Source organism: Prionailurus viverrinus, chromosome B3 (assembly GCF_022837055.1).
Source record: "Prionailurus viverrinus isolate Anna chromosome B3, UM_Priviv_1.0, whole genome shotgun sequence".
Classification (NCBI taxonomy): Eukaryota; Metazoa; Chordata; class Mammalia; order Carnivora; family Felidae; genus Prionailurus; species Prionailurus viverrinus.
Window position 1 is genome coordinate 57,947,692 of NC_062566.1, and position 9,840 is coordinate 57,957,531.

The window sequence follows — 9,840 nt, forward strand, 5'->3', positions numbered from 1 at the left end:
GTTCAAGCCCTGTGTTGGGCTCTGTGCTAACAGCTCAGAGCCTGGAGACTGTTTCAGATCCTGTGTCTCCCTCTCTCTATGCCCTCCCCCTCTCACACTCTGTCTCTGTCTCTCCCTCTGTCAAATAAATAAACATCAAAAATTAAAAAAAGAAAAAAAAAAAAGAATCCACACACACAAAACTATTAAGCTAATAAATTCAGCAAAGTTGCAGGATAAAAAACCAACACAAAAGTCAGTTGTAATTCTATACTCTTGCAATGAACTATCCAAATACAAAATTAAGAAAATTATTCATTTTATTATTTTTAGTTCATTTTAAATAGTATCAAAAAGAGTGCAGGTGCCTGGCTGGTTCAGTCAGAGGAGCATGTGACTCTTGACCTTGGGGTCATGAGTTCGAGTCCCACATGGAGTGTAGAGATTACTTAAATAAATAAAACTTAAAAAAAAGAATAAGATGCTTGAGAGTAAATTTAACCAAGGAGGTATAAGACTTGTACACTAGGAATGACAAAACATTGCCAGAAGAAATTAAAGATCTAAAAAATTGGAAAGATATTCCATTTTCATGGATTAGAAGACTTAATAATGTTAAGATGGTAATATTACCTAAAATATTACCTGGGTGGCTCAGTCAGTTAAGCATCTGACTTTGGCTCAGGTCATGATCTCGCAGTTCAGGAGTTCAAGCCCCATGTCGGACAGCTTGGAGCCTGGAGCCTGCTTCAGATTCTGTGTGTCTCTCTCTGTCCCTCCCCTGCTCGTGCTCTGTCTCTCTCAAAAACAAATAAAAATATTAAAAATAATTTGTAGATTCAATTCAATCCCTATCAAATTCCTATCAGCCTCACAGTCAACAAAAGGAAAAACAGACAAAAGGGACTACATCAAACTTAAGAAACTTTTGTGGATCAAAGGACATAATCAATAAAATAAAAGGCAGCCTATGGAATGGGAGAAAATAAGCCATGTATCTGATAAGGGGTTAATATCCAGAATACGTAAAATTCCTACAATTTAGGGACAACAAAAAATCAAACAACCTGATTGAAAAATGCACAAAGGATTTGAATAGACATTTTCCTAAATGAGGTACAAAAGGCCAACAAGAAAATGAAAAGATGTTCAATGTCACTAATCATCAGGGAAATGCAAACCAAAACTACAATTAAATGACACCTCACACGCACATAAAAAGAAAACCCAAACAACAAAAAATAACAAGTGTTGACAAGGATGTGGAGAAATTAGAACACTTGTACATTGTTAACAGCATTGTAAAAAAGATGAAACTAGTATGGAAAATAGTATGGTGGCTCCCCAAAAAATTAAAAATAGAAATACCATACAATCTAACAATCCTATTTCTTGATATATACTCAAAAGAATTGAATGCAGGGTCTTCTTTTTTAAAAGTTTATTTATTTATTTTGGGGGAGAGGGGCAGAGAGAGGGAGAAAGAGAATCCCAAGAAGCCTCTGTACTATCAGCCCAGAACCTGATGCAGGGCTTGATCCCCAAAACCCATGAAATCATGACCTGAGCTGAAATCAAATGTCGGACATTTAAAAAAAAAAAAATTTTTTTTTAACGTTTATTTATTTTTGAGACAGAGAGAGACAGAGCATGAACGGGGGAGGGTCAGAGAGAGAGGGAGACACAGAATCTGAAACAGGCTCCAGGCTCTGAGCTGTCAGCACAGAGCCCGATGCGGGGCTCGAACTCACGGACCGCGAGATCGTGACCTGAGCTGAAGTCGGACGCTTAACCGACTGAGCCACCCAGGCGCCCCAAATGTCGAACATTTAACTGAGGCGCCCAGAAGCAGAGTCTTAAAGAGATATTTGTTCACAGCAGCATTATTTATGAAGGCTAACAGGTGGAAGCAGCCCAGGTGTCCATCAGCAGATGAATGGATAAACAAAATGTGGTACATATGGACAGTCTTAAAAAGGAAGAGATCCCGTCACAAGCTACGACAAGGATGAACCTTGAGGACATTAAGCTAATGAAATGAGCCAATCACAAAAAGACAAATACTACATGATTCCATTTATATGAGGTATCTAACATAGTCAAGTTCATAGAAACAGAAAGTAGAATGGTGGTTGCCAGAGCCTGGAAGGAAGGGAAGAGAGCGGAGTTGTAGTTTAAAGGGTATAGAGTTTCAGTCGTGCAAGATGAAAAAGTCCTGGAGATCTGTTTCACAACAATGTAAATATAATTAACATTATTGAACTGTACACTTAAAAAATAGCTAGGATGGTAAATTTTATGTCATGTAATTTTTACCAAAATAAAGATTTAATTTTTTCAAATATTTTTGAGAGAGAGAGAAAGACAGAGACATCAGTGTGGGAGGGGCAGAGAGTGAAGGAAGACAGAGGATCCTAATCAGGCTCCGTGCTGACAGCACAGAGCTGGATGTGGGGCTCGAACTCATGAACCATGAGATCATGACCTGAGCCAAAATTGGACACTTAACAGACTGAGCCACCCAGGCACCCCCCAAAATTTGATTTTTAAAATCCCACTAGCCTTTTTGCAGGAATGGAAAAGTTTATCTTAAAATTCGTAAGAAATCAAGAGGCTTGAATAGCCAAAACAGTCTTGAAAAAGTTGGAAGACTCACTGTTCCTGATTTCAAAACTTATTACAAAGGGCATCTGGGTGGCTCAATCATCTGAGAGGCTGACTTCGACTCAGGTCCTGATCTCGCGGTTCATGAGATTGAGCCCTGAGTTGGGCTCTGCACTGGCAACACAGAGCCTGCTTGGGATTGTCTCTCCCCCTCCCTCTGCCCCTCCCTTGTTCATGTGCATGCACTCCCTCTCTAAATAAATAAACATTAAAAAAATCAAACCCAATGGTCAATGACTTAATAAATTGTGCCTAAGTATAGACAACCTACAGAATGGGAGAAAATATTTGCAAATCATTTATCTGATAAGGGTCTTGTATCCAGAATATATGAATAACTCTTATAACTCAACAACAAAAGACAAACAACCCAATTCAAAAATGGCAGAAGACTTGAATAGACATTTCTCCAAAGATACATAAATGGCCAGGAAGCACACGGAAAGATGCTTGGAGATGCTCAATAGGGAAATGAAAATCAAAACCACAATGCATGAACACTTCACTCCCACTAACAGACCATAATCAAAACAACAGAAAGCAACAAATATTGGTGAAGATGGGGAGAAACTGAAACCCTTGTGTACTGCCAGTGGGAACGTATGATGGAGCAGCTGTTGGGGTAAAAAGTTGGTGATTCCTCAAAAAGTTAAACATAGAAGGGCGCCTGGCTGGATCTCAGGGCTCTGAGTTCAAGCCCCACGTTGGGTGTAGTGATTAAATAAATATGAACGTTCATAACAGCACTATTCACAATAGCCAAAAGGTGGACACAACCCAAATGTCCATCAACTGATGAATGGATACACAAGTGTGGTATAACCATATAAGAGAAAAATATTATTTGGCCATAAAAAAGGAACGATGTACTGATACATGCTATAAATTGGACAAATCTTAAAAACACTATGCTAAGCAAAAGAACACAGACCTAAAAGGTCACATATTGTATGATTCAATTTCTATGAAAAGTCCAGAATTGGTGAATCCAGACAGACAGAAAGGAGATTAATGGTTACCAGAGCTGTGGGAGGAATGGGAAATGGGGAGTGAGTGTTTAATAGTCATGGGTTTCCTTTTGGGTAGGGGAAGTGTTTGGAAACTAAGTGAGAGGTGATGGTTGCACAACCTTGTGAATGTACCAAATGTCACTGAACTGCCTATCTTAAGATAGTTAATTGTACAATGTTATTTTTACATTAAAAAAAAGTAAGAAAACCAAGACACACAAGGTTTTAGAAAAAGGAATATATTTACAAACCAACAAGCTCCCAAACTCCAGCTAGAGGGAGAGGAAAGGAGGTAGCAAGTATAAGCAGATCCTTTATGAACCCAACCTCACTCGTGTAGAAACCCTGAGTACCAGCCCATGAGATCAGCTCCTACTCCATGGCCCATTTGTCTTCTAGTTCAAGAAGCAGTCCCTCGACCACAGCCTTCAGTCTTCTTGCCAGTCATCCTGTGCCCAGGCAGGCATGGGTGAAAAGTACTCAAACCCAGGCCCTTTATAACGGAGAGCATGCAGGAACATCACAAGGTCCTGGGGCAAGGGGTCCTGTCGCACCAGCCGGCACTCTGCACACAGAGGGTCTATCTCTTGATTCACAAAATCAGTTTCGGCTGCCTTTCCTGGTGCCAAGGCCATTGTGTCCAGATCCTGAGGGGCTGCATCAACCACTCCATCCATCTTCTGGGCAGATGCAGCCAACTCTTCTAGGTGGTCCTTACCCAACTCTGAGGAGGGAGCTGTAGAGTCTATTAGTCCCGGGGACAGGTCGCCCTCACAGAGATCTAGCACATCCAGGCTCTGTTTGGCCTGGTGCTCTGCCACAAGATCCCGAAGCAGTTCCTCATCCGTTTTGGGAATGTGGCCGCCCCGGCCGCGGGATGGACCCCAGGCAACTGAGTTGTAGATGGGGTCATTGAGAATGGGGTGTCCCAGGAACTGGAGGTGGACTCGGATCTGGTGAGTGCGGCCTGTGAGTGGCCGGCACCGCACCACACTGGAGTGGCCATTGTAGCTCAGTCTCTGGAATACTGTCTCACAGGGCTTGCCCCGAGTATCTACACGGCACACCCCTACCTTGTAAGATACCACCAAGATGGGTTCCTTGCAGGTAACTTCCTCAGTGGGGAACTCCCCCTCCACCCGGCACACGTACTCCTTCTCCAGCTACATAGGAGGGAAGAAGAAGAAAGTCAGCACAAAGCCCAAATTCATGAAGTTCAGACCCAATACAGTGACAAGAAATGCATCAGTGTCAGATAGAAGAGGATTCAAACCCCAGCTCCACCATTTGCCAGTTGCAGGATTCTAGGCACATTACTTAACCTCTTTAAATCCAATTAACTTGTCTAGAAAACCTACGATTATTGGGGTGCCTAGGTGGCTCAGTCAATCAAGTGTCTGCCTCTTGGTATTGTCTCAGGTCATGATTTCAAGGTATGAGTTTGAACCCTGTGTCAGGCTCCGTGATGATGACAGGGGGCCCGCTTGGGATTCTCTGTCTTCCTCTCTCTCTCTCTGCCCCTTCCCCCTCCTCTCTTTCTCTCTCTTTCTCTCTCTCAAAATAAATAAATACACTTAAAATAAGTTATTTTTAAAAAAAGCATTTATCTCACAGGACTGTTAACAAGGATTCAGTGAGTTAGACTCTAATGTACTTGGTACTGAGCCTGGTACACAGTAAACACTCAATAAATGTATTGCAATCAGATCCAAAAGTACAAGCCTCAAGACTATAGTCACTACCATTGAACTCTTCTCAAGTTTCTTCCAACTTCATCCAGAATTTTTCTACCAAGTAGACTCTCCCCACAACCTTAAAAATCTTAATCATCAAAAAACAAACAAAACCGGAAAACACCTTGGTCAGCCTGTCAGCACTTTAAAACTTCAAAATGGCAAGCTACCAAGAAAGGCAGTATATACGCCATCTCAAAAGATCTTTTGAAACATAAGAGATAATAACCTGTCTTTGACATTTTCAGTGTTGACCTTCCTGAAGATAGGAAGATTGGCCAGATAACATGAAGGGCCACTTCAACAGAACTCAGTGACACAATTCTGATACAAAGCATTCATGAGCCAAGGAAGTGGCATGCAGGAGACAGAAGCCCAGCTCACCTGCCGATCCCGAACCTGCTCATGAATTCTCTCTGAGACAGCAGCCGTTTTGGCAAACATGAGGACACCTGAGGTAAGGCGGTCCAGCCGATGCAGTGGATGTAGCTCCTTGAGTTGGTGCTCCTTGCCCAGGATGAAGATGACAGTGTTGTGTCGGAAGCGGCCACAAGGGTGGACAGGAATGGAAGAAGGCTTGTCTACAACCACCACATCCTCATTCTCAGCCAGCAGGCGGACAGGTTCCGCTGTGACCGGTGGCTCATGCCTGTGCACTCTGTTCCGCAAGAAGTCATTGTCCTGCCAATGACAAAGGCAACTCATCAGCCCAGAGGCCAGCAACCTGTAATCAACTTCGCACACCGCTTCCTGTTCCTTACTGACACACAATGGACACAGCACATCCTTAACCAGAAAATGCAGTGTGCATTGTGTATTCGTATTTTGCAAAAGTACAGATAGACACGCAGGCAGATAGTAGGCACTGAAGAAGTACTAGAAAGATATACACAAAAATGTTTTGGTATTTCTGGGTGGTGGTATTATGGATTTTTTTTTTTTGGTTTTGCTCATTTGTATTTTCTCTACAATAAAGTTATATTTAAAAAATAAAGTTTTAAAAAAAGATAAAGCTTTCTAAAATGGAGGGGAAAAACCTCCATAAAATCATCACTTACTGTGACCGTGAACAAACAACACCAAGATCTAAGTCCAGACATCTGGCCTTTAGACTTGAACTGCCACAGGCCCACTGCATGTCATTTAACTTCTCTGGGCCTCAGTTTCGTGATCTGTAAAATGTGAGGGTTAGGCCAGACCTGTACTTCTCCAAATAGGAATAGGAGAGGGGATTCAAACCACTCGATCTCCAAATGCTTCCATTGTCTTGTCTCCCCTTACAACCTGGTGAGTCAGTGTTACTGACAGGGCTGTCTGGTAGCTCTTAGCTGTGATGGACTTTTAAATGGTCAAAGCACTGGGCTAGACAATTCTAGACTCCATCCCTGACATTTCACAACTGTACCGTATCAGGCTCTATGATAAGTATTAAAAAAAAATTTTTTTAAGTTTATTTATTTTGAAGTGCGGGGAGAGATAGAGGAAGAGTGAGAGAGAGAGAATCCCAGACAGGCTCCACGCTGTCGCGCAAAGCCTGACTGGGGCTCCAACTCAGGAACTGTGAGATCATGACCTGAGCCAAAATCAATAGCCAGAGGCTTGGGATGCCTGGGTGGCTCAGTTGGTTAAGCATCTGACTTCGGCGCAGGTCACGATATTGCAGTTCATGGGTTCAAGCCCAAGCATCAGGCTCTGTGCTGACAGCTCAGAGCCTGGAGCCTGCTTCAGATTCTGGGTCTCCCTCTCTCTCTCCATCTCCTCTGATCACACCGTCTCTCAACAATAAATAAACGTTAAAAAAAAAAATTAAAAAAAAAAAAAAAAAGAGTCAGAGCCTTAACCACTGAGCCAGCCAGGCGCCCTTCTACGATAAATAATTTAAGTAGTAGTTATAAGAACACAGGGTTTGGAGGTGACACTGTTGTCTTACCTCTTTGAAGTTCACTTTAGTTCTGTTCCCTCACAGGTAAAATGAGGTGGCAATACCTATCCCACAAGGCTGTCATTAGAATTTAATGTTAAGTACATAAAATGCTTACCTCTGTGCCAGCACACAGTAAGAACACATAAAAGAGAGGCTCTGTTATTACTATTTGTACAGAGATCTATAATGCAAGATAGATATCAATGCCAGTGCTACAAGGCAGTGCACAAAGGGAGCTTTGAAAATTCCAACTTCTGTCCCTTGGAAACAAGGTAGCCGCCTGGATGGAAAGGATAAATGGGCTGAGTTTTGAAGCACAGAGGCTACTTTTGCGCAGATGGGATGAGAGAAGAGGCCTCTTAAAAGAGTGTTCCAGGTGAAAGTGAAGATGCTTCAGAATTACCTCGATTTTACTCCAGTAACTAAGCCCTATTTACTCTGAAAAGACCCCTGTCCCCTTTCCTCGCCCGCTTCCAGCCGGCCCCATCAGGACTCCACCTTGAGCACGATGTTGAGGTCCTGTACCGGCTCCTCGTTGAGGTGCAGGCGCCCCGCCCGGACTGCGGCCTCGTAGTAGGCCAAGGGCTGAGCTCGGAATTCGGTGCTGAAGACGTGCAACAAGCTGTGGCCCACCCAGCGGCCTTTGCAGTAGGTCCGGAAGTCAAAGTAATAGGGCCGCACTTTGCGCAGGCCGCCCTCGAAGTAGTAGCTGGTCTCTGCAAAGTGCTCATCGCCGAAGCTCACCCCTGCCCGCCGCTTCTTCGGGGGTGGCACGACGCGCTCTCTGGTGGCGTCCCGTCGCTTCTTACGCTTGCCTGAGCCTGAAGCTGCAACTGGGGCCTGCTCCTCGCTCGCTTGGGTCGGCTTCCCGTCCTCCCGGGCCGGCTCCACTCCCGGGCCCACAGGCTTCGGGCTCCCGGAGAGCAGCTCACCACTCGTGTCGCCACTAACGTCTCCGTTTTGTTGAGCCGGAGTCTTCAGCCCGGCCGCTGCCTCGGCCCCAGTTGAGGATGTTTCCGCCATCGGACCCCTACAACCACCCCACGTACTGGCAGCAATGAGACGCCGGAGGTTGAAGCACCCTTGTACGAGAACTGGCAGCCACGGCCGGCCGCTCAGCCACATGACCCGCGGCCTCCACGTTCTGCGTCGCGGTCTGAGGACGTCACCGGGCATCAGCCAATCAGCGAGGCCCAAGTGCCGAGGCGGGACTGAGAAAAGAAGGCGTGAGAGAGGGAGAGAGTTGAAGGAGTGGAAATGTGAGTTGAGAGTCAGTGGGTGAGACTAAGGGAGTGAATTGAATTGAGAGGCAGTGAGAATGACTCACCAGAAGTGTGTAGATTCACGTAAATATGCTCAAAGTCCCTTGGATCTGGAAAAACGAAAGGAGCTTTACTCAAATGAGAATGGGGATTGCTAAACTCTTACTCTCCTAAGAAGCGCCGTGCTGTATACTTCAAAGCATGTTATAGTATGTGACTTATTACTCAATAAAGCTGTTATGTATGTATTTAAACGCACATGGGCGTATACACACACACACACACACACACACACACACACACACACTCCAGAAGCAATGTCTTCACATCTATCCTTCCCCCTAACAGTAGAATTAAAGAGCTCCCATTTGCCTTCCATATGCTCCTGTCCTGAGATTGAAACGGCAAGTGGATCAGTAGATGCCTTTGTCAGAGTTCTTAAACGCAAGATATGAAACCAAATCTGGTTAACTTCATCAGAGAGGGAATTAGTGAAAGGATATTAGTACTTCATAGAGTACATAAGAGAGCTGGAGAACAGGCTCAGAAACAGCCAAATCAAGAGAACACAAGTCCTCTGAAAACCAGCCACACGACATAAGGGTGAATAGTATGGAATGTGAATTATATTTCAATAAAGTAGTTTTTTTTTAAAGACTTTTTCAGAATGTGTCTGAAGCACAGAAAAGGAATGAGATACTAGAATGTTATAGAGAGGAAGTCCTTGTGGGATTGTATAAAGCCTTGCTTCTCAAAATGTGGTGTTTGGATGAGCAACATGGGAAACACCTGGCAACTTGTTGGAACTGCAGAATCTTGTTCCTTCTCCCCTTCCCCCCCACTGAATGAGAATCTGTATATTTTTAATGTTTATTTATTTTTGAGAGTGGGGGGTAGCGGGAGGGGCAGAGAGAGAGTTGGAAGCAGGCTCCAGGCTCTGAGCTGTCAGCACAGATGCAGGGTTTGAAGTCACAGACTGCAAGATCATGACCTGAGCCGAAGTGGGTCACTTAACCAACTGAGCCACCCAGGGGCCCTGAGAATCTGTATTTTTTTTAAGGAGGGTGGCAGAGGGAGAGGGAGAAAGAGAATCGTAAGAAGGTTCCATACCCAGCACAGAGCCTGACGTGGGACTTGATCCCATTACTATGAGATCATGACCTGAGCTGAAATCAAGAGTTGGACGCTTAACTGACTGAGCCACCCAGATGCCCCTAAAATTTTTTAAATTATTATTTTTTATTGTTAGAGAGAAAGAGAGTGCAAGC

At 44.2% G+C, this 9,840-nt stretch overlaps 1 protein-coding gene across 1 annotated transcript; it reads right to left on the reverse strand.

Annotated features, from left to right (window-relative positions):
• Positions 1-3,876: 3,876 nt before the first annotated feature.
• Positions 3,877-8,445, reverse strand: RPUSD2 (RNA pseudouridine synthase domain containing 2). The gene is made up of 3 exons (XM_047863818.1): positions 7,809-8,445; positions 5,771-6,067; positions 3,877-4,816 (listed from the first exon to the last, which is right to left on the reverse strand). The coding sequence occupies exons 1-3, from the start codon at positions 8,433-8,435 to the stop codon at positions 4,082-4,084; spliced, it is 1,659 nt and encodes a 552-aa protein (XP_047719774.1). The 5' UTR covers positions 8,436-8,445; the 3' UTR covers positions 3,877-4,081.
• Positions 8,446-9,840: the final 1,395 nt, after the last annotated feature.